This window comes from Pistacia vera, unplaced genomic scaffold, assembly GCF_008641045.1.
Source record: "Pistacia vera cultivar Batoury unplaced genomic scaffold, PisVer_v2 Contig128, whole genome shotgun sequence".
NCBI classification, from domain to species: Eukaryota; Viridiplantae; Streptophyta; class Magnoliopsida; order Sapindales; family Anacardiaceae; genus Pistacia; species Pistacia vera.
The window spans coordinates 325,244-350,055 of NW_022195335.1; the positions used below are offsets into that span (position 1 = coordinate 325,244).

A 24,812-nucleotide genomic window follows, 5' to 3' on the forward strand; every position below is an offset into this window, starting at 1 on the left:
AATTAAAATATTTTTCATGTCTTACTTATCTTTTTTTCCTATTATCTTTGCAATAAATAAAAGAAAAATTGAAAAGAATATGTTAGTATTCAATCCAACAGAGCCAACAAAACACAACCAAAAGCAACCAAACACAAAGAATAACAACTACTATATTTTGTATATTCCCGCAATAAACTTCACAAATGAAAACGAGCAGAATTTCCCTCCTGACCAACCACAATAAGCCATCTGTCCCAGCCCAAAAATACTCCTCAACACCTGTCACCGCCCTTTTTTTTTTAATCTGCTGCCAACTCCCTTACCTCTCCTCCCATACACCTTCATTACCGTAGTTTCATCAGATTGATTTCCAATTTCTACCCCTCATTAGGAATTAGGTTTTGAAAAATTTGTTAGATGAAGGAAAATAAATGAATTAAGAGGAATTTCAGACTGGTTCAACTTTATAAGTAGTGAAAATTTTATAAAGCTTCCACCAGGTTGCCTTAATTGGTTTCACTGTGTGAGCCATCTTATCATCTCCACACACACAACGGTGGAGCAGCAATGCTTTTGAAGTTCGACTTAACCTTTTTGTTAATGAGAAACTCGTTTTCTTGGGGTCTGTAATCAGACTCAGATCATGTAATCATAGGATACAGTTACAGAATGATGCCCTCTGAATTGCTTCCACTCAGTTCGAATAGTGAGGGCTTCATTAAGTTCTTAGTTGATAATAATTCGACTCAGTTCGAATAGTGAGGGCTTCATTAAATTATAATGACACCATTTAATTTACATGCACACTTTTAGAGATCTCAAGTTAGAGAGATCTTTAAAAGTGTGCATGTAATTTTTTATTTTTAATAGTGCCATTAAATTTAGCTGCTTTTCAACATGCTTGATTTGTTTCTACAAAGAAATAACAAGGGGTTAATATCATGAAAATGCAAAGGATTAATACCTCGACAAGTTGAATCCTGAAAAACTTGAACCTCACCTCCTTTATGCGGGAAAATAGTCGCTCAAAAATACGGGGAGTTAAGCCTTCTTGATCACTTGATAAGTTTTCTTCCAACAAGGCGTTAGCTAGTCCCCACATGGTATATAAGTCTTTCCACTCCCTGTCTAGAGTAATCAATTTTTCAGATGCATGAAGAAAGCTAATGGCACAATTACATGTAAAATAAAATATGAGATGAGAGGAATCAAAAGCAAGATAAAAGGTACCTACCCATAGGCAAACACTGAACTGTTAAATCCAGCTAAACAATTTTCAAAAAGAGGGAGTCCAACAAGCTGGAAAACATCCAACTGCAAAACAAACCTATATTTGAGCACCTTATGGTAATAATGCAAATAGTCAAGTAGAAAAGAGATAATACCTGTGTCGAATCAATTTCAGCAACTGAATCAAATGTGAATGTCTGTCCATTGATTTCCAAAGTATCATTGCCAACATTCTGTACTATCATCTCCCCTTCTTTCTGTTCCTTATTTACAAGTCGCATTCGGACTATCACCTAATCCACACCATCCAAACTAGAGACATTAGAATCTACTCTGTATACAGTTGGGCAGTAAAGCTACTTAACAACATTCAAGAATATCAACAATATATAACCTAATAATCCTTTTACAATATTTAACCATGTGCGCAAATTTCCAATTTCTCTCTCTCTTCGAATACAGAACAAAAAGAAACTCAAAAATTTCTCGCTTTTCCTCTCAGTAACAAAACAGAAACTAAACAAAACTTTAAAATTTCCTTTTTCTCAAGCTTGTGTCAATTTTTCCCCAAATTCTCTCAAAATTTAAAAAAGATAATATCAAATAACCACTGAAAAGAAGAAAATCGAAACAATTACTTGAACACCCGAGTCGGGGACCCCAACCATTACGTTCTCGGGAAGTGTATCAATGGCGAGTTTGCGCTTGAGTGGATTGGGCGGGCGTGAGGGCAGCGGACTCTTAATCTTGGAAGATGCCGGAGAAGGTGGAAGAAGTGAGTTCGGATCTGATGGCGGAGCGTTTTCTTTGGATGATTTTTGCTTCCGCAATGACTTTAATTTTGAATTAGGGTTTGGAGATGGTGACTCACTTCCCTCAAGATTGTGTTTCTTGGCTGCATGAAGTGCTTCATTCCAATCAGTAAACTAAAGAGAGAGAAGAGACAGTAGGGTTTGTTAATTTGGCCAAAGATTGTTGAGATTTAAGGCGTTGGAGACAAGAGGAGGAGAAGAGAGGTAAATGCATCCGTTAGAGAGTTTTGAATTTTGTAGACAAAGAGAGAATGATAATAGCTAATTAGCTTTTAGTCTATAAGAACAAGAATAGTAATTTAAAAAACAAAGAAGGAACAAAAAAGAAAAAGGTTCAGTTTACCATCGCCGTGGGCCCACCGGGGGGGGGGGGGGGGGGGGGTGGGGGGGGGGGGGGGGGGGGGGGTTGGGGGGTGCGCGCGGTATGTTGAGGTGGGTTGGGAGTTGTTTGGGGGTGCTGGCGCTTAGTGGTTTGCAGTAGTGATGAGTTGGTAGAGAAGAAATGAGACATAGGGTTACTGATTTTGCAGAGAGGGATTAAAATTTTAAATCACAAAAAAGAAATAGGTTTAGAGAAGGAAAAACACTATGCTTACTCACGAGTTATACTAACCGCCTTCCTACCTTTGTTAAAATTGCACATGGTATCCGTACTATACGTTATATTTATAAATGATAGTAAGATGGTGAGTAAGCATAAGATTACTCTTAGAGAAGTTTGTATGGACTTTAGGGCTCAGGCCCATTAGTTATTATTCATTTCTTGGAAGTTTATATCTTAGTTTTTTATTAATTTTAGTCAACTCGTTCAATTACGTAAATACCCACATCATTATGGTGAATTATGATCATGCCATCAAGTTATTATAAGCTAGTGAAATAACTAGTTTGTCCCTATGAGTTTTTTAAAAAATGAGACACAACAAATGACCAATTTGTCCCTGTTTTGGTAGCAAATTTTTAAGTGAATATATACAAAGAAAGGTGCAGAATAAAATTGCTCATTTGTAGCTGAAATTCTTCATGATTTAAAAGAAATTATTCATACAAAAGAATATAATTTGTAATGAAATTCTTCTTGAGATACAAATAAACAAAAAACTATGAATTTAGTAGAGCGAAATGTGTTTACAGGGAAGATATACAAAAAAATAGAAGCAATTTCTAAGATGCTTCCGTTACAGCTCCTAAATGTTGCGTAAATCTTCTATTGTATTTGTTGAGTTGCATCTTTGACAATTTTCTCCTCCATGCTTCACCATTCTGATTTTTGGAAAAGTGTAAACAGACAAAAGGATACACCATGGTTTTCAATAACAAAATAAAAAGATGATCAAAAATTAAAAATATAACTATAACGGATAAAAATTAAAATAGAGAACAAAAACAAATAAAAACACAAACAAATCTACCATGCACAACTGCTACCTACCCAAACAAATAAGGCCAAAATCCAACTACCAAAAACAAGTAGCTCAAATTAACCCAAATAGATCATGCCAAAATTGAAAACATAAACAAACAATCAAACAGTTACACCATGCATTACTTAAACATTTATGACTAAAGAGGGCCATGGAAAATTAGAGAAGATTTTGGAGTCTGTAGCTTTGTTGTTTGGAATGTTTTAGTCCATACTCCTCCAATGCAACTTTATGACTCAAAAACAGTTGGATAGAAACCTTTGGACAAAATGTACTTACAGGCAAGAAGACCACTAATACCAACTCTAATGATGGCCATTCCTTTCTTGATTGCTTGTTAGTATTAGCTATCAATTGCAAATGCTTCGTCCTCCTTAGAGCATGCATATATTTATACATAGAAGCGGGGATTTAATATCAAGCATTCATCTGGTGAAGGAATAGTCTTCCTTTTTCTTTCAAATAAAAAACTCTTTGCCTCAAAGTGTGAGGGACATTTAATAATTTCTCCTCTACAAGGATAAAAGGCCTCATTGAAGCAGCAACCCATCCCATACATATTGCATGTACATCAGGTCACACAATTCTTTTTATGAATTATTCATCCAATTCCTGAATTGTAGAATTGCCTCCTTTCTGATGCTAGTCAGTTTGCAGCCCTCACTGACGACTGAAAGGAAAGCAAAAAGCTGCAAAAACACACCAAACTGTAAGGAGATATTCTTTATGGGATAGGATTAGCAGGATCATTACTCAATTGTAGGAGGAAGGTAACCAAGTAATGAAAGAAGTTCAAGCTGACCAACAAGGGAAGACAATACCACCTGCTTTGTTCAGAATTGCAAAATTTAGAGTGTTGGTTTCAGTCTTGCTTGGTCTCTGGTGAATACACTAATGATAGCCTTTTAGCTTGGCCTGTGGACACATTGTGTGATGGCTGTCATTCTGAAAATCTATGGATTTTCTTCCCTAGAATTCAGATTATGTTGCTGAACTATTTAATTAGATATGTTAGATGAAGGCTACTGCTATATAATTGTTTACTACTGGATGCTTTCTGTGTTGTGATTCAACGTAGTTACTATCTAATGTTGGTGATGTTTGGTTTTCTAGGCAGTGAAATGATGTTGATTGCTCTTTCTACTCTTGTAAGCTACTATTTGGGTACTTGTTTTCTACTGAATATGACTAAAGTAGTACAGATTATGGGTATTGGAACATAAAGCAAGAGACATGCCAATTCAAGGAAACTGAATCAGTTTATTTAATAAGGTGGTAAATGTAAAAGAAAGACTTTTGGGGCAAAACTAGAAAGAGGGACACGCTTGTCCATCACTTCACTTCAAGGAAAAGCAATTCATTGAAATCATGTTGATAGAATCATGTGATATGCTAGTCCAATTGCCATTCTCTCTATCATCTCCAGATGCCATTATAAGCAGCGCCATTTATTTGCTCCTCAAATTTGTCCTCACAACCAGCTCAACTCATTTAATTGCCCCACCAAGGACGGTTTAGAAGCATGTGTAGACATAAAAGTCCTAAAATGATTCTATTGGATTGAATATATACATGTGTGTGTGATAGGATACTGTATTATTGTTAGACCGGTCGTCACGGTCACAAAATTAAACCTAAGTACCGTAGTTAGCGGTAAGCAGGATCGAATCCACAGGGAGCAAGACTAACGACCTAATGTACTTTTGAATTAACGAAAGAGAAATTGGCGGAATGATTGATTAAAACTAAGGAAACTAATTACTTGCAGGAAATTAAAAAGCATTAAATAAATTGTTAACTAAAACACAATATTAAAAGCGTTGTCGCTACGGGTTCGGTTTGACTCAAGACCAACTCTCACAATTCCTCTCATCGCTCTTCAATTTCCGAAACCTACAAGGCTAGGCAAATCAATAGAAATATCTCCCGACAATCTAGGCATAATCTATCCTGTCTCCCCGTCGTCTTAGTTACAGATCGATTGGTTAAAGACTATCATTGACTAACCGAAAAATGCTAAACCCTTAAACACCACTAGTTGGTACAACGTTAATAAGTACAACCTACTAACTTGTATCATCCAATCAACTAATTACACAATAAATGCATTCCTAGTAGAAATGATATTAAACGCTACTACAACTTGATTGCAATCAGTACCGAAGCAATTTAAAGTCATAATCAACATTTAATAATCTCAAACCGACATTCAATTATGCAAAAAGTTATATATCAATAAACGTTCTCAATGGACATTATCAATTCAACACGTCGAGTATTAGAATAATATTAAAGTATCGCAAACAAACTGAAACGAAAACAAATATAATCTGAATACAAGAAACTTAACCAAATATCCAACATTCCGGGCTCATCCAACTAGTCGAGAGCTGATGAGGAGATCAGTGGAGTCAATCTTGATCTCGCCTACACCGTAACGGACAACCGGGAACTCAGCCGCTCATGGTGGTGATGACGGAGGTTGAAACAGTGGAAACGGAGCTGATCATGGCGAAGAGGAGGTAACCGACAGCGATATGATGGGAAGAAGGGCCGAAAATGACCAACGGACAGCCCGGAATATGAACAGCCGCGGTTCCCCGGAAAACGTTAATTTTCCGGCGGGTCTCTGGAAAACGGTGGCGGAAATGGGATCCGAAGGTACCAATGGAAAGCTCTGGTGATGGGGAGTTCAGATCAGGTCCTGTGGAGGTGAGAAGTTGCCGGAAATGAGCAGAATCTGGCCTGGAAGATGAAGAGTCGTGGCGGCTAAATCACGGATTTCGGCGGTTTTCCCGGCGGCTGAAGCTAGGGAAGTGTAGATCTGGCTGTGGGGAAGGTGGATCGACCCTTGGGGAGCCGAAACATCGCCGGAAAACGGCAAAATCTCGCCTGGAAGACGAAAAGTCACGGTGGTGGAAGGCGAAGCGTCGCGACGTGGTGGTTCTCGGTGGTGGTTTGCCGTGGTTTTGACGGGATGATGATGAACCATGCACGAGGGAGACGAAACGTCGCCGGAGAAGATGAAGGGTCACCGGAGGGAGACGAAGGGTCGCCGGAAAAGATGATGAACAGCCCCCCCTGGAAAACGCGATCTGCACTTTTTGTTTTATAGAACAATTTGTAAAATATCAGTTTAGTCCCTACATAATTGAAAAGTGACAAAATCAGCCCCTTAAAACATGACATTTTACCCCCTAAATAGCATAAATGAGACAAAATCAAACTTAATCCATAAACCACAACCCAATATCAACTCATATATTTTCCAAAATCATTCCAAACACGTTAAATTCATAAGAAAAATATTAAGAAGCGATTTTCGTGAATAAATTCATAAATTCTTTAATTGTCTCAATATACTTCAATTTAATCACAAATGGGGTATTTTTATCACCAAAATAGAGTCACTTTCATGACTCTAACAATTATGTTTGGGACAATACTAGATTAAACAAAATAATTATATTCAAATTTCATAATAATATAATAAAATTTATAATATTAAAGTTCAAAATATATTGGCGAAAATTGCATTTATAATATAAATAGTTTTTAAATATATATAATTATAAATTTCAGTAGGAAATTCAAGGTTTTATAGTCCATCATTTCTGGGGTTTCTTGTTTGCCTGATCTTCAGGATATATATGCCAAACCTTGTGCCTAGGTTGGGAGAAGCTAGCAGGTGTGACCATGGTGACCTTAAACACTGCATAATCTGTTTGGTCAAGCAAACTCAAATAGATTATGCAGTGTTTAAGGGGTGGGAGCAATAGATGGTGCATTTGACAGGTTTTACTGGTTATAAAGTCCCGTGTGCACTTGTGGGTTTCAATATGCATCCAGTATACTGCAGTCCTTTGTAGTGCCATGTATGAAGGATGAGAACTTGGGCAGGATGGATTTCTTGCAGATGATATATATATATATATATATATATATATATATGCTGCATCGTAGGCTAGACAGTGGAAAAGTTGCAGTCTCAGCTGTGGCTTTGGTGTGGGAAGTGAGGTTGCCCTTTGTGCATATCTTTTCGTTGTTTTTTTTTTTTTGGCTGCCGTTGGGAGAGATGGACAGAGATTCTATGGCGTTCCTCTCTTGTTTGGCTTTTTGTATAGGATCACAAGATTGTAGAGATTAGGCTTCTTGTGGTTGTGCACTCTTGCTTAGACATTCATTTTGTGTATTTCTTCTATGACAGTTCTTTTTAATACAACCATATAACACGGTTTGACCTCTCTCAGTGATTTATCCATTTTAAAATAACCAAAATTTCTATTCTTTTGGAAGTCATTTTACAATTTCCACACTTATTGATAAGATATATACGAAAGAAAAGATGGGCGAATTATTGGCTCATCAATTTCATAAAATCAACTAACACTACTTGACCTCCTTCAGTGATCTGTCTAGGTTGCAATACAATTTACAATCATACACTTGTTTTTATTATAGACTTTGAATAAGTTTTAACGAATATCCCATTGATCTTTGCATGTGATTGTTTGTTCAATAATGTACCTGCAATTATTTTATTTAATAAGAGGTTTCATTAAAACATAATTTAAGAATGAAATTGCTAATAATAATAATGTCAAAGGCAATAGGATGTATGAGGAAGAAGTCATTAATGGTTGAATAGATCATCTGTTTGCTGCTAATAGGAATAGAGAGACTTTGGGTTTCTGCTGTGTAAGTTGACAGAAGGCTGGTTTGCTCTAGCCTTGGTTTGGGCTTGTTTTTGCTTTGTAAATTGTTGTTTCTTTTTGTCCCAGCCTTATTTTTTTGTTAAGCCTGTTGTAATGGATTGTACATCCAACTTTTAGGCTTTTGCTTTATTTTCTTCCTTGGGCGTGTCCAAGGTAAGAGAGTGTGGGGGTGTCCCTTTTCCCTTTATTCTTTCGTTTTTTTATGCAATTACCGGGTTTTCTTAAAAAAAAAAAAAAAAAAAAAATTATTATTTTCTCAAGAAGATGCATTCTGGATTTTTTTTTTTTTTTTAAAAAGATGTCATCATATTACTAATACTTTAATAGCATACCATTATAATTTATATATTGAATAAAATATTTCCTTAACTGCCAATAATTTAATATATTGCTAATTAGAATATCATAGCAATTCCAAAAAAAAAAAAAAAAATGGTGTTATAAAGCAAATAACAGGGTTTGATGATCTTTTCATTTGTAAGTGAAACGAAACGAAAATTTTACAATTTCTAAAGAACAAAGTCTATTGTGTTAACTAAACTGAAAATTATACTGATGCAGCTAATATATAAAACACTTTATTAGCTCAGGTAAACACTTGTATCAAGAGAACATATTGTTCTATAAAGGCAATAAAAAATAAACGACTTAGTTTTCCCTTCCTAATTTAGTTATTGAATTAGCTCTCAATGTTTTAGTTATTGAATTCCCCATCACTTAAAAATGAATGAAAAGAATTGAATTTTGAGATAAAAATTGAATAAATTGGTCGTATTAAGGGGATTGAGAAATTAGAGTTTGTTTTGAAAAGATAGGAAACTGATGTGATGACACATCTTTTTAATACAATTATATAACATGGCTTGACAGTGATTTATCTATCTCAAAGTAATAACAATTTCTATTCTTTTGAAAGTTATATCACACTTGTTTTGAACGTCAAAGATTTGAGATAAGCAATAATCTAGAAATAGACTTTTTATTAATTATTTTCCAAAAAAATTATTCCTTTTAAAATACTGTTATTTAGTTTCTAGCTTGTCTTATCTTATAATTCAAATTGAATGTGGAAAATTTTTATGTTAGTTGTATTGACTTGCTGCCTTAGACGACTATCTACTTTTTCTACAATGTTGTGATTGTAATTATTTTTATTTCTAAAAAAAATCTCTTTAGGGCTTAACAACAATATTTAAGTTCCAACACTACATAATTTATAAAAGTATGTAAGGATTTTTCAAAGGATCTCAGCTGTATTGGTTAAAGTTATATTTTATTTCTTCAATTTAAAGTCTAAATTAGTATATCACTTTTATTAAATATAATTGAACTTTTTTATTTATTGCATCGGAAGTTAATACATTTTCAATGCATGTTTTATCTTTGTTTCATTTTTTAAGGAACTAATTTGATGACACATTTTTTTAATACAACTATATAATACAGTTTGACTTGACCTCCTTTAGTGATTTATCTATCTATCTCAAAGTAACCAAAATTCATTTTCTTTTGAAATTTATATTACAATTTCTACACTTATTGATAAAAATACGGAAGAAAAGATGGATTGCTAGCACATTAATTCATAAAATTAATTAACAGGGCTTGACTTCCTCTGCTGATATATCCAAATTGCTCTACAATTTGCAATTGCACTCCTGTTTTTGTTAGGAGACTTTGAATAAGCTTAAGCAAATACTCCACTAATCTTTGCTTGTAATTTTTTGTTCAATAAGGTTTTTACAATAATATTATTTAGTAGGATTATCATACAACATGCTCTTAGTTTATATATCAAGGGCATTAAAAGACAAAGAATTTTGTATATCGATGTATGTATCTTTATTAGAGCACACATTAAAACAATCCTATTTAGTAATTAAGAGGGTCTATTATACGTAGTTTCATGATATAAGAAAAGCATTTACAAGTATTATACCAAAGAGAATTATTGTTAATAATGAAGCTGGATTAAGTTTAATGTGAAATTAAGTAAATAAATATCTAGTGAAATATATGTTCATCAGCAGAATTTGCATAAGCTCATAAATTGCCCTTTTTGTCTTTTTTCCTTTCCTTTTTTTAACTCTCAGTTCCTAGGCACAGTGACTCCGGGATCCGAAAACTTGCCCGACATTTCAACTTGAATTTCAATTATCAAATTCTCCATCAATTGAAAACGAAAGAAAATAATTGAATTTTGGTATTAAAAAATAGAATTAATAAAAGGGATTAAGGGGGTTGAGAAACTAGGATTTGTTTTGTGGTGTCTACATTCATTTTGTGTATTTCTTATAGGAACTTTTTTTAATACAACCATATAACACGATTTAATCTCTCTCAGTGATTTATCAATTTTAAAGTAACCAAAATTTTTGTTCTCTTGGAAGTCATATTACAATTTTCACACTTATTGATAAGATATACACGAAAAAAAAGATGGGGAATTATTAGTTTATTAATTTCATATTATCAATTTAACACGACTTGATCTCTTTTAGTGATCTGTCCAGGTTGTAATACAATTTGTAATTACACATTTGTTTTTATCAAGAAATTTTAAATAAGCTTTAACGAATATTTCATTATATGTGATTGTTTGTTCAATAATGTTCTTGAAATAATTTTATTTAATAAGAGGTTTTAATAAAACATAGTTTAAGAATGAGATTGTTAATAATAATGATAATGTCAAACGCAATAGGAGATTTGAGGAAGAAGTCGGTAATGGTTTAATGGATGATTTGTTTGCTACTAACAGGAGTAGAGAGACTTTGGGCTTCTACTGTGTAAGTTGAAAATGGCTGGTTTGTTTTGGCCTTGGTTTTGCATTGTAAATTGTTCTTTCTTTTTGTTCCAACCCTGTTTTTTGGTTAAGCCTGTTGTAAAGGATTGTACATCCTTAACTTTTACTTTGTTTGCTTCCTTGGGCCTGTCCAAGTAAGAGAGCTGTGGGGTTTTTTCCTCATTTCCTCTGTATTTTTTCGTATTTCTTTTATACAATTACTAGGTTTCCCAAAAAAAAAAAAAAAAAAAAAAAATTTATTATTTTCTCAAAAAGATGCATTTTGGATTTTCTTTTTTCTTTTTTAAAAAAAAGTTGTCATCATATTGCTATTACCTTAATAGCATACCATTATAATTTATATATTGAATGTAGTATTTCCTTAACTTCCAATAATTTAATATATTGCTAATTAGAATATCACATCAATTCGAGAAAAAAAAATGGTGATAACTTTCGAAAATATTATAAGTGTTTTTTGTTAAGAAGATTAGCACATGAAGTATTTTCATATAAATTATTGGAAATGTAGTAGTAATTTTCTAGAATAATAAAAATGTAATTGTTTGATAGTGTGAATTATTTATTAAGTGTATGTGTTAATACTCAGTGTTTAATATTTATGAAAATTAGTTATGAACTAGTTAGATAAATACGACAGAAAAGATGAAGAACTAGTGAAAATCAAATTCTTAAAATCAATTATAAGGCTTGACCTACTATTTAGATCTATCTAACTAAGAGTACAATTTGCAATTGCACAATTGTTTATTTCTTCATTATATATATATTCATTTATTTCTTCTTCCCTTTTCTTGGCTCTAGTGCTTTGTTATTGAATTCTCCATCACTTAAAAATGAATGAAAAAAATTGAATAAATTAGTCATATTCAGAGAATTGAGAAATTAGAGTTTATCTTGAAAAGATAGGAAACTGATGTGATGACGCATCTTTTTAATATAATCATATAACACGGCTTGACATTTCTTAATAATTTATCTATCTCAAGGTAACAACAATTTCTATTCTTTTGAAAGTTATATTACAATTTCTACACTTGTTTTAAACGTCAAAGATTTGAGATAAACAACAACCTAGAAATAGACCTTTCATTAATTATTTTCCAAAAACTATTCCTTTTAAAATACTGTTATTTAGTTTCTAACTTGTCTTATCTTATACTTCAAATTGAATGTGGAAAATTTGTATATTAGTTGTATTGACTTGCTGACTTGGACGACTATCAACCATTTCTACCATGCTGTGAACGAAATTATTTTTATTTCTGAAAAAAAAAAAATCTCTTTAGGGCTTAACAGTAATATTTAAGTTCCAACACTAAATAATTTATAAAAATATGTAGGGATTTCATAAGATTTCAACTTTATTGGTTAAAAAATATATTTTATTTCTTCAATTTAGAGTCTAAATTAGTATATTATTTTCACGAAATATAATTTAACTTTTTAATTTATTACATCAAAAGTTAGTACATTTTCAATGCACGTGTTTATCTTTGTTATGTTCAATGCATGTGTTTATCTTTATTTCATTTTCAAATAACTAATTTAATGGCACATCTTTTTGACATTGTTTAGTGATCTCCCTATCTCAAAGTAACAAAACTTTCTTTTCTTTTGAAATTTATATTACAATTTCTACACTTGTCGATAAAAATACGGAAGAAAAGATAGATTGCTACCACATCAATCTCATAAAATTTATTAACACGGCTTGATTTTCTCTAGTGATATATCCAAATTGCTCTATAATTTGCAATTGCATACTTGTTTTTGTTAGGAAATTTTTAATAAGCTTCAATTAATACTTCATTAATCTTTGTACGTAATTTTTTGTTTAATAATGTTTTTTTGCAATAATATTATTTAGTAGGATTATTTTAACGTTTACCCTTACTGCATTCGTCAAGGGCATTAAAAGATAAAAAATTTAGTATATCAATGCATTGATTTTTTTAGTACATAACATGTATTGAAATATGACTTCTTCAAACTTATAAATTTCTTCGTTTCTTTCTTCTGCAAAATAAAAAAAGACTGAAATAAGAGAAATATAAATGGGTTATTGTCCTTGCCAAGGAATAAACCACAAAAAAAAATTAATTTTATTTTATCTAATTCAATAAATTGTTATAATACTTTTTGTTACAATAACAATTTCTATTTCTATTTTAATATACAAATTAAACACTATCAATATATATAACCATCAATAATCACTGTAGTGGTAATTAATTTAAATAAATATCTTTAATAAATTAATTTAAATCTCTATTCTATTTTAAGGATTAATTACATAATCACCTTGGGGGAAGACGGTGAAACCAAGGTTTGTGGCCTCACTGGCTTCTACTACGCTTCAGAGTTGGGGGCACCGGGGCAGCCAAAGGGGGGGTGTGGTGTTAATTTTTCGAACCTAAGGGGTGTTATCTAATTAATCCTTTTTGATAGGCTCATTGCATTGGCGGTTGCTCTCTTATCGATTATTCTTTTTTATTTCTCTAATTGCAGAGCTCTGCATATCCAGAAAAGCGCAGGAAATGGCATGGAGAATGGAGATACTGTTCATTCGCGCCAAATGTGTTACAAATCACATTGTAAAACCCTTAAATCTCCATTCATTCAATTTCTTTATGTGCCTGATTCGTGAGAAAGAGCCAGACAGAATACTTGGTATGTAAAACCCATTTTTCCTTCAATTAAATCATTAATAAATTTGTTTTGTTGACTGATTTTTGTTGCCGTTAATCTTGATTCGAAACTCTGATATTCTTAATTTTGAATCCCTAATTTCACTTAATCCGACCCCATTTTCGTAACCCACTCAGTTAAATCATCTCTACTGAAAACCCAGTTTCAAAATTTTTGGTGCATATTTGAAAATGTTGGGCGCCATCTCAATTTGATGAGTACAGAGACAAAGTTAGAAGCAAATAGTGGGCGATGTAGAAGGGTATATCGGGAATTTAACTAAATTGTAATGATTTGGAAAGTTTTGGGTGTAACTAAATGTGAACCCTTGCTGAATTTCTTGTGTGGGATTAATGAATTTGCGTCACAATCACACCAGATGTGAATGGCTTATTACTTGCTTGTTGGGGTTGGATTATTAGTCGAGTCAAAAAAGAAAAAGAAAAGAAGGCAAGACATCTTCTAGGCAAGGAAATAAATTGAAATACTTAGAGATTGATGGAAAGACTCATTTATATGTTGTCTTGGTTTAGCTCTTTATGTTTTTGTTAATGTCAAGTAATTCTCATCACTGGAAGTTAATGGCTGCTTCTTCTTCTTCCTCTTCTCCTCAAGAGAAGTATGATGTTTTTCTTAGTTTCAGAGGTGAGGATACCCGCAATAATTTTACTAGCCATCTGTATGCCGCTTTGTGTCAACAAATGATCAATACATTCATTGATGACGAGCTTAAAACAGGGGATCAAATTTCTCCATCTCTTTGGAATGCAATTGAAGGGTCAAAGATTTCCTTGATCATTTTCTCAAAAGAGTATTCTTCTTCAGGATGGTGCCTTGAAGAACTTGTAAAGATCCTTGAATGCAAGAACAGTTATGGTCAGATTGTAATCCCTGTTTTCTATGGTGTATATCCATCAGATGTAAGGAATCAGATTGGGACTTTTGGGGACGCTTTTTCTAAGCTTGAAAAACGTTTCAAGGGTTCGCAAGAAACATTGCAGAGATGGAGGACTGCTTTAGGAGAAGCTGCCAATCTATCTGGCTTTGATTCAAATGTCATCAGGTGACTGTTAATACTTTTATTTTCTGCTGATTTTTCGTTTTTCATTTAACTTATTTGACTTATTTAATTCTTCGTTTCAATTTAGCATTAATCGTTGGTTGAACTATTTAATATTTTTTAATTGTGTATCACTCAACTGTCGTCCACATGTGATATTAAATAGAAACATTGGTAGACGTGACATATGGAAAGTTATCATTTTATATTAAAACTAAGCCATATGTACTCTTTGATTATTACTTTACACTGTGAAAATCATGTTGTCTGACAAATCAATGTTTTTTTGGTCTCTTTGGGAAAGGAAAAAAACAATAAGAACCAATAATATGAAGTTAAAACAAGTGATAAGTTCCTTGGCATTAAGGGTTTGGAGAGAAATGTAAAAGAAATAGTGGATACATGAAGGATATCGAGTTTTAGTGACAATTTTTTAAACTTTTTTGTCTTGGAGGGCTGATCTTGAGTTAATGTTTAAATATGATGTCATTTGATAGCAAACTACTAGTTCAGTTTTTTATTAGGTAGCTTAACTTTTATTGATTTTTTTATTAGGCTATATAATGTTTTTTGCATTGAGATATATGACATATGTCTAATTAATTATTATTGTTAAGGATGTGCAAAGGTTCAAACTCTATTTGATATCCAATTTTTTTTTTCCATTGGTCACATATCCAAGGATGGAAAATGTACCTTGTTTTCGTTTTGATTTATCTAATTGGAGTATTTTCCTTTTTTTTTTTTTGGTAGGTCTGAGTCTATACTTTTACAGAAAGTTGTCGAAAATATTTTGGCGATATTGAATGAGGATTCTCCTTTAATTGAAAACAAGAACCTAGTTGGGGTAGATTCTAGAATCGAGTATATTGAATGGCAACTATTCATTGGGTTTCCTGGTTTTCGCAAGATAGGAATTTGGGGTATTGGTGGAATAGGTAAGACCACTCTTGCTGGTGCTGCGTTCAATAAAATCTCTAGACATTTTGAAAGCTCTTACTTTGTTAAAAATATTCGAGAAGAATCAGAGAAAAGTAAGGGACTAACTAAGTTGCACAAAAAACTTATTCGTGCAATTTTAAAGGATAAACATGCCAATATAGGATCCCCTTTCACCAAAAAAAGGCTTGCTTCCAAGAAAGTTCTCATTGTGTTTGATGATGTGACAGATCTAAAGCAAATTGAATCTTTGATTGGACATTTTGAGTATTTGGGTTCAGGAAGTCGATTCATGATAACGACAAGAGATAAACGAGTATTAGAAAAATGTGAAGTGGATTACATATATGAAACTGAAATATTATTTGATGATGTAGCTTTGGAATTGTTTAGTCGATACGCCTTTAGACAAAACCTTCCCCCAAAAGATTTTGTGCAGCTATCTAAGAGGGCGTTATCATATGCTAAAGGTGTTCCACTTGCTCTTGAAGTTTTAGGTTCCTCTCTATATAAGAGGACAAAGAAAGAATGGGAAAGCTATATAAAAAGATTAAGGAGAATTCCTGATATGAATGTCCAAAAGGTATTAAAAGTAAGTTATGATGGGCTAAATGATGAAGAGCAGGAGGTATTTTTGGATATTGCTTGTTTCTTTAAAGGGTATAATAGAGATCTTATAGAAGCAATCTTGGATGGCTGTGGCATAGCCTCACATTTTGATATTAATGTTCTGATTGAAAGGTCTCTCATAACCGCATCATTCAACACCATAACAATGCATGATTTAGTTCAAGAAATGGGTAGAGATATTGTTCGTCAGGAATCACCTAATGATCCTAGCAAACGTAGTCGGCTTTGGGATCATGAGGATATCTTTTTAGTATTGACAAATAATGCGGTGAGAGCCAAAGACCTTAATTTTTTATTTCTATGTTTTATTTGAGATATTATGAAATATTAGTTTGTAGAATATTCAATTCCAGTTTGTAGCATATATTACATTTTTAAAAGAAAGTTAATTACTTGATAGTTAATGTAATTAAGCTATGTAATACTAACTCATCATCAATCTGCTATTGATTATTAGGGGACCGGAGCTATTCTAGGCATGCGCTTGGATATGTCTGAAGTAAGACAGCTACATTTAAATCCTAAAGCTTTCAAGAAGATGCATAACCTAAGATTCTTGGAAGTGCATTGCTGCTGGAATGATAACAAGGTACATGGTTTCGAAGTCCTTAAATCTGATTTCTCTGAGCTACGGTACTTTCGCTGGGATGGATATTCTGCCAAATCATTGCCACCAAATTTTAATCCAAAAAACCTTGTTGCACTCCACATGCCTTTTAGCAAAGTTAAACAACTTTGGAATGGGGACCAGGTATATGTTAACTTTTATTTTTCATTTTGTGCTTTAAATTGTAAATATTTGTATGTTATTTATGTTCTTTTAATTTTATTTTTTGTTTCAGAAACAAAATCTTGTTAATTTGAAACATATTGACCTCAGTTACTCCAAGCATCTTTGCAGAATACCAGATCTCTCTCTTATCCCAAATCTTGAGAGCTTGATTCTGGATGGTTGTACAAATTTGCATCAGAGTTTCTCATCTATCCATAATCTCAATAAACTTGTTCTCTTGAATCTACGAGAATGCAAGATCTTGATCAGGCTATCAATCAACACTCATTGGAAATCTCTTCGGAAACTTATTCTCTCTAATTGCTCAAATCTGAAAACAATTTCATATATCCCTTGTACAGTGGAAGAGTTGCATGTAGATGGAACTGCAATAAAAGAATTGCCGCCATTAAAAGATCTTTCCAGATTAGAAATATTGAATCTTAAGGATTGTTCAAGGCTAGCGAGTTTGCCGGAGAGTACTTGTGAGTTGAAATCTCTTCGACAAGTTATTCTCTCCAATTGTTCAAATCTCAAAACAGTTCCATATATCCCTTGTGCAGTAGAAGAGTTATATTTAGATGGAACTGCAATAAAAGAATTGTCGTCATTAGAGCATCTTTCTAGACTAGTAACATTGAGTCTTAAAAAATGTTCAAGGCTTGAGAGTCTTCCTGAAAGTATGTGTGAGTTGAAATCTCTTGAAACAGTTCTTCTTTCCAATTGTTCAAATCTCAAAACGGTTCCATATATCCCTCCGACAGTAGAATGGTTGTATTTAGATGGAACTGCAATAAGAGAATTGCCATCATTAAAGCATCTCTATAGACTAAAAACGTTGAATCTTGAAAGTTGTTCAAGGTTAGAGAGTCTCCCAAGTAGTATTTGTGAGTTGAAATCTCTTCAAAGAGTTGTTCTTTCCAATTGTTCAAGTCTCAAAACAGTTCCATATATCCCTGTTACAGTAGCATGGTTGTATTTAGGTGAAACTGCAATAAGAGAATTGCCATCATTAAAGCAACTTTATAGACTAAAAACATTGGATCTTAAAAGTTGTTCAAGGTTAGAGAGTCTCCCAAACAACATTTGTGAGTTGAAATCTCTTGAAATAGTTATTCTTTTCAATTGTTCAAATCTCAAAACGGTTCCATACTTTCCTAGTACTGTAGAAGAGTTATATTTAGATGGAACTGCAATAAAAGAATTGTCGTCATTAGAGCATCTGTTTAGACTAGTAATATTAAGTCTTAAAAACTGTTCAAGGCTTGATAGTCTCCCGGAGAACATTTGTGAGTTGAAATCTCTTGAATATCTCTATCTTTCGGATTGTTCAAAACTTGACAGATTGCCTAACAGCTTGGGAAATTTAAAAGCATTGAAGATACTTGAAGTCAAGGGAATTGCTATAAGAGAAGTACCATCATCTATAACATGTTTGAAATTCCTTGACAAGTTATCTTTGGCCAGATGTAGGAATCTGGAGGTGCTCAGTTTCCTAGAGTATCCTTTCCCAAGCTGGTGGTTGTGGAGACTAGATCTGACTGATTGTGGTATCGAAGTGTTACCCAAGGATCTTGGCCGAATACACTCACTTGTGAGATTATATCTGGGCCGAAACAATTTTGAGAGCCTACCAGTGAGCATCAAAGACCTCTCTAACTTGTTATGGCTTGATTTACGCAATTGCGAGAAGCTTAAATCCTTACCGGAGCTTCCACAGCAGCTAAAGACAATAGAGGCACAGGGTTGCACCTCACTTGAAGCATTATCAGGTTTACCAAGTCTGTGCCCAAGTACGTTCTACACGATTAGCTTCATCAATTGTTTCAAACTGAAATTAGATGAGCTCCCAGATTTGAAATTACACCCATTGCTTCGTCAACTGTTTTTCCCTGAAGAAGAAGTAAGTCTATCTCTCTGTGTCTCGTTTCATATGAAACTAAGCATATATATAATCTATTTTTAATTATATATATGCTCTTATTTTTTAATATTACTATTATAAACTAATAATAGATTTTAATATTAATTAAACTAATAAATAAATAAATAAATAATATTATTCAAATCAGATTTAATGTTATTCAATAATTTAGTTATTTACATTAAATGAACTAAAGTAAATATTATATTTTTGTGACTACTTTTAATAATGATAAATTATTTAAAAATATTTTATTCATCTATCTATCACATCTCTTTTTAGCAACAAAAATAAGAACATGCGTATGATAAAAAGCACTGACCGCAGTAAGAGTACACAGCTTTTTTTCCCACCCAAGGTTTGCCTTAATAATTTCTCACTCAAAAAGTTTCAAGTATCAATTTATTACCCCAAGTTTATATTCTGACCAATCATCGGCCAATTCCAATATCATTGCAACCCTCACCACTATCATTCTTTTCCTCGATCATCACTTACCAAAACTCTCAAACCTTGTTTTCGTTGATCTTGTCAATCTTCGACAATCGAAGGATTTATAGAACACACAACCGCCCCTCCCAAGTTAGATTATGACCAACCCCAACCATTAAAATCTAGTCTGTCACCACCAGAAGACTAAACAACATCTTTTCTACAAAAGCTTTAACATCCTAGACTAAATTTGCTCTCTGTTTATCATCGAATTGAAAAGTAAATTCTCGATAATAAACGGAATATGAACTTTAGGTAGTAATTTTTGTGTGGACAATAGTTAATACAATTGGATTTATCACCCATGATCTCTTACAAATAAATATAATGGTATTTAAGCTTGGTTCTCACAAAACTTACTTAAAAACGTCTCTTTATATATTTTAAATTACAAGGACCTAATTAGCATTAAAGCAAACCTTAAAGGGAAGCTATAAAAATTAAGAAGATCAAAAGTTGATTATTTTCTTGGTACAGGTAACGAGAGACTACTTGCAGCGATCGATATTCTCGTCGAGTGCTTGTATATGTTACCCTGGAAGCAAAATTCCAGAGTGGTTTAGCCTTAAAAGTACTGGATTTGAGATAAAGCTTCCAGCAGGTTGGCTCAGTAATAACTTAATTGGTTTTGCTTTCTGTGCTGTTGCATCTTTTCGGGACTATCCAGAGCTTGGAACTTTCACATTAAGATTTCGTTTGCTTGTTAACGAGGAGATCGTTTCCTTTGGCCATTTGTTTGAATATAATGGGCATGAGGTTGTTGAATCCGATCATGTATTCGTTGGATATGATTTTGCTATCATGTTCGATGAATTGCCTACACTCAGTTTGAATAGTGAGGGCTACATTATGTTCTTTGTTGAGCATGGAAGTGAGAATAGCATTGATTTCAGCAAGGTGAAAAACTGTGGAGTCAGATTGTTGTACACCAAAGATAATTATATGGGAACAGATGCAAAAGTGGACAGAGACCAGAGATTGAAACCCATAGTTGGTGCCTACATTTAGAAAAATACAAGCGACCAATAAACAGGCACGGTAAGTTGGATTAAATTAACCAAAAACTTAATAAAAGAAAGTTATTACATATTTATTTTCTCGGGCCTTGTTTTGTATGGTTTCTATGGAGTCAACGCATATGCGGCCATGCGGGTAACTAGTAAGTAGCTTTCTCATAGTTATGCCCTCAAAAACTTTGGCCACTTTGTTCTTTCTTCTATTAGGTAAGTGGACTCAAACATTGAATTCAAATTATTTAGTAAATCATTACTTGTTAAATCTTGTAACAACTCTTTCCAGCGTTGGATGCTTCTCATACTCTATTAAACTTTGTTATCTGCATATATGTATTACTTTTAGCCATGCATTTTCAGTTTAAACATGCATTTTAACCTTGTTATCTGGCTATATGATTTATGGGTGAAGAATTATACGTCCTATATGATTTCATTGGTATTTTGTATAGTTGTGGTGGCGTCCTGCATAATAGTTTAATGGTTTCAAGGTAAAGCTTACTTTTTGTTGCCTTCTTAAGCTAGCTTTCTGCAATTTATATTGGTCATCATATTTGGTTTGTCTTGTTTTGCATTACTATATATTTAGGTGAATCCATGCCATGCCCCTTAGGTTCTGCAGTTCGAAGTGCTATTATTACTTAATACAAACATTCACCTGGTGAAGGCATAGTCTTCTTTTTTCTTTCAAATAAAAAACTCATTGCCTCAAAGTGTGAGGGACATTTGATAATTTCTCCTCTAACGGGGATAAAAGGCCCGATTGAGGCAGCAGCCCATCCCATGCATATTGTGTGTACATCAGGTCGCACAATTCTTTTTATGAATTATTCATTCAATTCCTGAATTGCAGGATTGCCTCTTTCTGATGTTAGTCAGTTTGCAGCCCTCCCAGATGACTGAAAGGAAAGCAAAAAGCTGCAAAAACACGCCAAAGTACTATTCATCATATAAGGATATATATTCTTTATGGGAAAGGATTAACAGGATCATTACTCGGTTGTGGGAGGAAGCTAACAAAGTAATGAAAGAAGTTCAAGCTGACCAACAATGAAAGACAATACTACTGTTCAGAATTGCAAAATTTACAGTGATTGTTTCAGTCTTGTTTGGTCTCTGGTGCACACACTAACAATAACCTATTGTGATGGCCGTCATTCTGAAATTCTCTGGATTTTCTTCCCTGGAATTCAGATTATGTTGCTGAACTATTTAATTAGATATGTTAGATGAAGGCTACTGCTATATGATCTTTTATTGCCAGATGCTTTCTGTGTTGTGATTCAACATGGTTACTATCTAATATTGATGATGTTTGGTTTTCTAGGCAGTGAAATGATGTTGATTGCTCTTTCTACTCTTGTAAGCTGCTACTATTTGGTTAATTGTTTTCTATGTCAAACTCTGGTTGGTTTTTCTGGGCTTTTCCTGATGTTTTTGCCTTCTGAGGCTGGCTTTGTTTCTTGTATTTGCTTAATTAGTTTGCTTTCTTTCTATGGCTATGCTGTGGCTATATAATACCATGTAAAAGTACATGTCACAAGTTTTACGTTTTTGTTTCACAAGGTTCATGTTGACGCGTTGTTGCAGTGATTTATTGTAAAAAAAACTCAGCTTTTGATTATCACAAATATTTTTGGATGATATCTTATTGATGGGCTTTTTTTTTTCTCTATACAATATCACGGTTGAATCTCATGAAATGGTAATTTTATTTGCTCCTAAGTTGGATTTATGATCTTATGAACCCATATTTTCCAGCAAGGTGAGTTTATGAAATAGGGTAAAAGTCATCCTGCTCAAATATTGTCTTAGTTGCCAATTTCATTGCCTCACCCTAAACCCTAACCCTTATGATTTAGAGTTTTTTTTTATAAATTGTAGGCATCTTCTGGGAAAAGAGATGAAGACAATAGAATAGAAAAAGGTAAGGCATCTTCCTTGTTTCTTCTCTGAAATTATTGTTGCTTTATGTTTGCCTAATTGGCTGAAACTTTTGAAATATTACACTCCTAAAAAGTGGTTCATGTATAAATGCAATGAAGGTGGTTTTTGAAATAGTTTGCTAGGACTTTTGGTAATTGCTTTGTAATCTGGTATATTTGTATTTTGATTTTTGCTAATGTTAGCATATACTATTCTGTTGTTTTCTCTTGCTTTCTTGAATTATAACTATTTTCAAATTGATCCTCTTCTCCATGATTGACTCAGAAATTACTTAAATAGTCTATATCTGCACAAAGCCAAGAATTGGCACATAACTTAATGTACTATGCACTACCTTTGACTTCACTGTATTCAATGCATTCATTCTCACATAGGTTGTGGCTAATTTTGTATATGGTTTCTTTAATATATTAAATGATATTCCCTTCAACATGAAATGAGTCTTTTTTATTTTTTATTTTTTGGTTACAGAATTCTGCAGATACAAAGACGTCTTGCACAAAAGTGTGAGGCTGCTTTAAAAGCCGGTTGCAGAAAAAGGTATGATGAGGCTTGCTTTGAAACAGATTCCCTAACATGCAACAAGTGGTTTGGGATTTTAAATTTAATTCTTGTTTGTTTTGCAGGCCTATGTTCAGTAGCTAGAATCTAGTAGATTAAAGTTAGAACAGTTGGAGCAGGAGCTTGAGCCAGCTAGACAACAGGTATAGAGAAGATTTACTGTTTCTGTTTCTTGTTAAGTTGATTGGTATTATGACACTAGAAACCCTTTCCCTCCTATTTCCTATTCACATTCAAAAATTTGAAATAACGAATGCTACACTGCAGGGTTTGTATATAGGTGGTGGAGTAGAAGGTTCTGAGATGGGGTTCTCTGGACCTGTAAACTCAGGTTTGTCAAAATATTGCTGAATTACTTCTGGTTTTGATGTCCTCACTCACAGACGTTGATATTTCTTGAAATTGCATTTCTCTAATTGCGGTGTTTTGGTATCTGACTTTGGGGACCTAGAGTGTACACTTGATAATTAGACTGTTTGTGGAATTTTGGTACTGCTAGCTTACCATCACCACTCAGTGTATGCTCCTATTATCTATTGTTTTAATCATGTTCCTTCTAAGCATGATTCCCCCAATATGTTCATAGTTTTATTTCCTAAATCTTCATTTTAATTTTCCGCCATTGTTTCAAGTGCTTGTAAAGAGTACGTAAGAAAGACTTCATACCTTCTTCATCCACACTGAAGTCATTTCAATGCTGTCTATAAATCAAATGTCTCGAAAATGTTCCTGGCAATATATTCCAGCTGTCCATAAGCACAAGGTTCCAACACTTTGCAAACTTGACACTACCATGAAAACTGATGTTGTGTTATGAAGCTATGCATATAATCTCTGATGCGCTGGATGTGTTCTTTGTGATTTGATTTCCAGTAGCTCCTGTTGCTTATAGAACACTACTTTTTGTCATTTCATGTTCTCGCATTCAACAAAAAGTCCTCACCGAGGTTTGTGCTGGAATTGCTGCAATTGATATGGGAGTATGGACACTGGGTTGAAGAGCAAAATTGGCAAATTTGTGAACTGAGGTTTGCTTTGCAGGCCCGTATTAGTGATATAGAGAGGTTTGCTTTGCAGGCCCGTATTAGTGATATAGAGCTTCACATTCTAGTGGAGGGTGGCATGAGCCACTATCTTGAACTTTTCCGCATGAAGTCTACTGCTGCAAAGGCTGACGCTTTCTATGTAATGTCTGGCATGTGGAAGACAGCAGCTGAATGTTTTTTCTTTTGAATTGGAGGATTTCACCCTTCTGAGCTTCTTAAGGTGATTCATATTACAATTTGTTTAATAAGTGAAATAATTTGCTCCATTGAAGGTAGTTATTGATAATAAATGTGAGTAACTATAGTTTTGGACACATTCGGTAATATATATGTGTAAATATTGCTTTTTCACATATTTCTTAATTGAATTAATTTCTTAATCGAATTGTTATCTAAGGTCTTTCACCACAGGTAAAATAACGCTGATTCATAAACTCACATTGATAACAGGTTCTTGTTCATCATCTTGGCATGTTGACCGATCCATAATATATGAAAGTTAGTAACCTAAGGCAGTCATGTCAGCTAGTAGAAGATTCTCTATCTCAAGGCATAGAAAAATTGCAATCAACTCTTGCTGAAACTGTAGCTGCTGGGCAACTGGTAGAAGGAGGTTACATCCCACAGATACCTACTGCAATGGAGAAGTTGGAAGCTATAGTCAGCTTTGTGAACTAGGTAAGAATCCGCATCATTGCCCAATCAAGTATGGCTTTATTCTGGATTCTTTCGAAGTATAGCTGATGTTTCTATTGCATGCTATCTGTA

The 24,812-nt window shown here is 33.5% G+C and overlaps 2 protein-coding genes and 1 pseudogene across 5 annotated transcripts; 2 read left to right on the forward strand and 1 right to left on the reverse strand.

Moving 5' to 3' along the window:
• LOC116121752 overlaps window positions 1–24,812 on the forward strand; it is a 50,158-nt pseudogene that overhangs the window by 24,540 nt on the left and 806 nt on the right.
• LOC116121757 (kinesin-like protein KIN-12A) lies at window positions 119–2,207 on the reverse strand. 2 transcript variants are annotated; one of them, XM_031407698.1, is made up of 5 exons: window positions 1,851–2,207; window positions 1,368–1,505; window positions 1,217–1,296; window positions 983–1,106; window positions 119–894 (listed from the first exon to the last, which is right to left on the reverse strand). In XM_031407698.1, exons 1-5 carry the CDS (start codon window positions 1,878–1,880, stop codon window positions 778–780), a joined length of 489 nt encoding a protein of 162 aa, XP_031263558.1. In that variant the 5' UTR covers window positions 1,881–2,207; the 3' UTR covers window positions 119–777. The 2 variants fall into 2 exon arrangements, with proteins under 2 accessions (XP_031263558.1, XP_031263559.1); XM_031407699.1 differs by having other exon boundaries at window positions 119–1,110.
• On the forward strand, window positions 13,377–21,994 carry LOC116121750 (disease resistance-like protein DSC1). 3 transcript variants are annotated; one of them, XM_031407689.1, is made up of 5 exons: window positions 13,377–13,642; window positions 14,276–14,723; window positions 15,474–16,557; window positions 16,747–17,040; window positions 21,818–21,994. In XM_031407689.1, exons 1-5 carry the CDS (start codon window positions 13,510–13,512, stop codon window positions 21,827–21,829), a joined length of 1,971 nt encoding a protein of 656 aa, XP_031263549.1. In that variant the 5' UTR covers window positions 13,377–13,509; the 3' UTR covers window positions 21,830–21,994. The 3 variants fall into 3 exon arrangements, with proteins under 3 accessions (XP_031263549.1, XP_031263547.1, XP_031263548.1); XM_031407687.1 differs by lacking the exon at window positions 21,818–21,994 and adding an exon at window positions 17,170–17,327; XM_031407688.1 differs by lacking the exon at window positions 21,818–21,994 and adding an exon at window positions 17,191–17,317.

What these genes read in the sequence shown, in the direction of transcription:
- LOC116121757 (XM_031407698.1), bottom strand. Translation starts at nt 1,880, where the DNA reads ATGGTTGGGGTCCCCGACTCGGGTGTTCAA. An exon ending in CTGAAATTGATTCGACACAG is followed by an intron (nt 1,297 to 1,367) that starts GTATTATCTCTT and finishes TTTGTTTTGCAG; the next exon opens with TTGGATGTTTTCCAGCTTGT. An exon ending in TATTTTCCCGCATAAAGGAG is followed by an intron (nt 895 to 982) that starts GTGAGGTTCAAG and finishes ATTTCTTTGTAG; the next exon opens with AAACAAATCAAGCATGTTGA.
- LOC116121750 (XM_031407687.1), top strand. Translation starts at nt 13,510, where the DNA reads ATGGCATGGAGAATGGAGATACTGTTCATTCGCGCCAAATGTGTTACA. An exon ending in AGAGCCAGACAGAATACTTG is followed by an intron (nt 13,643 to 14,275) that starts GTATGTAAAACC and finishes CTTCTCCTCAAG; the next exon opens with AGAAGTATGATGTTTTTCTT. An exon ending in AACTTTGGAATGGGGACCAG is followed by an intron (nt 17,041 to 17,169) that starts GTATATGTTAAC and finishes TATTGACCTCAG; the next exon opens with TTACTCCAAGCATCTTTGCA.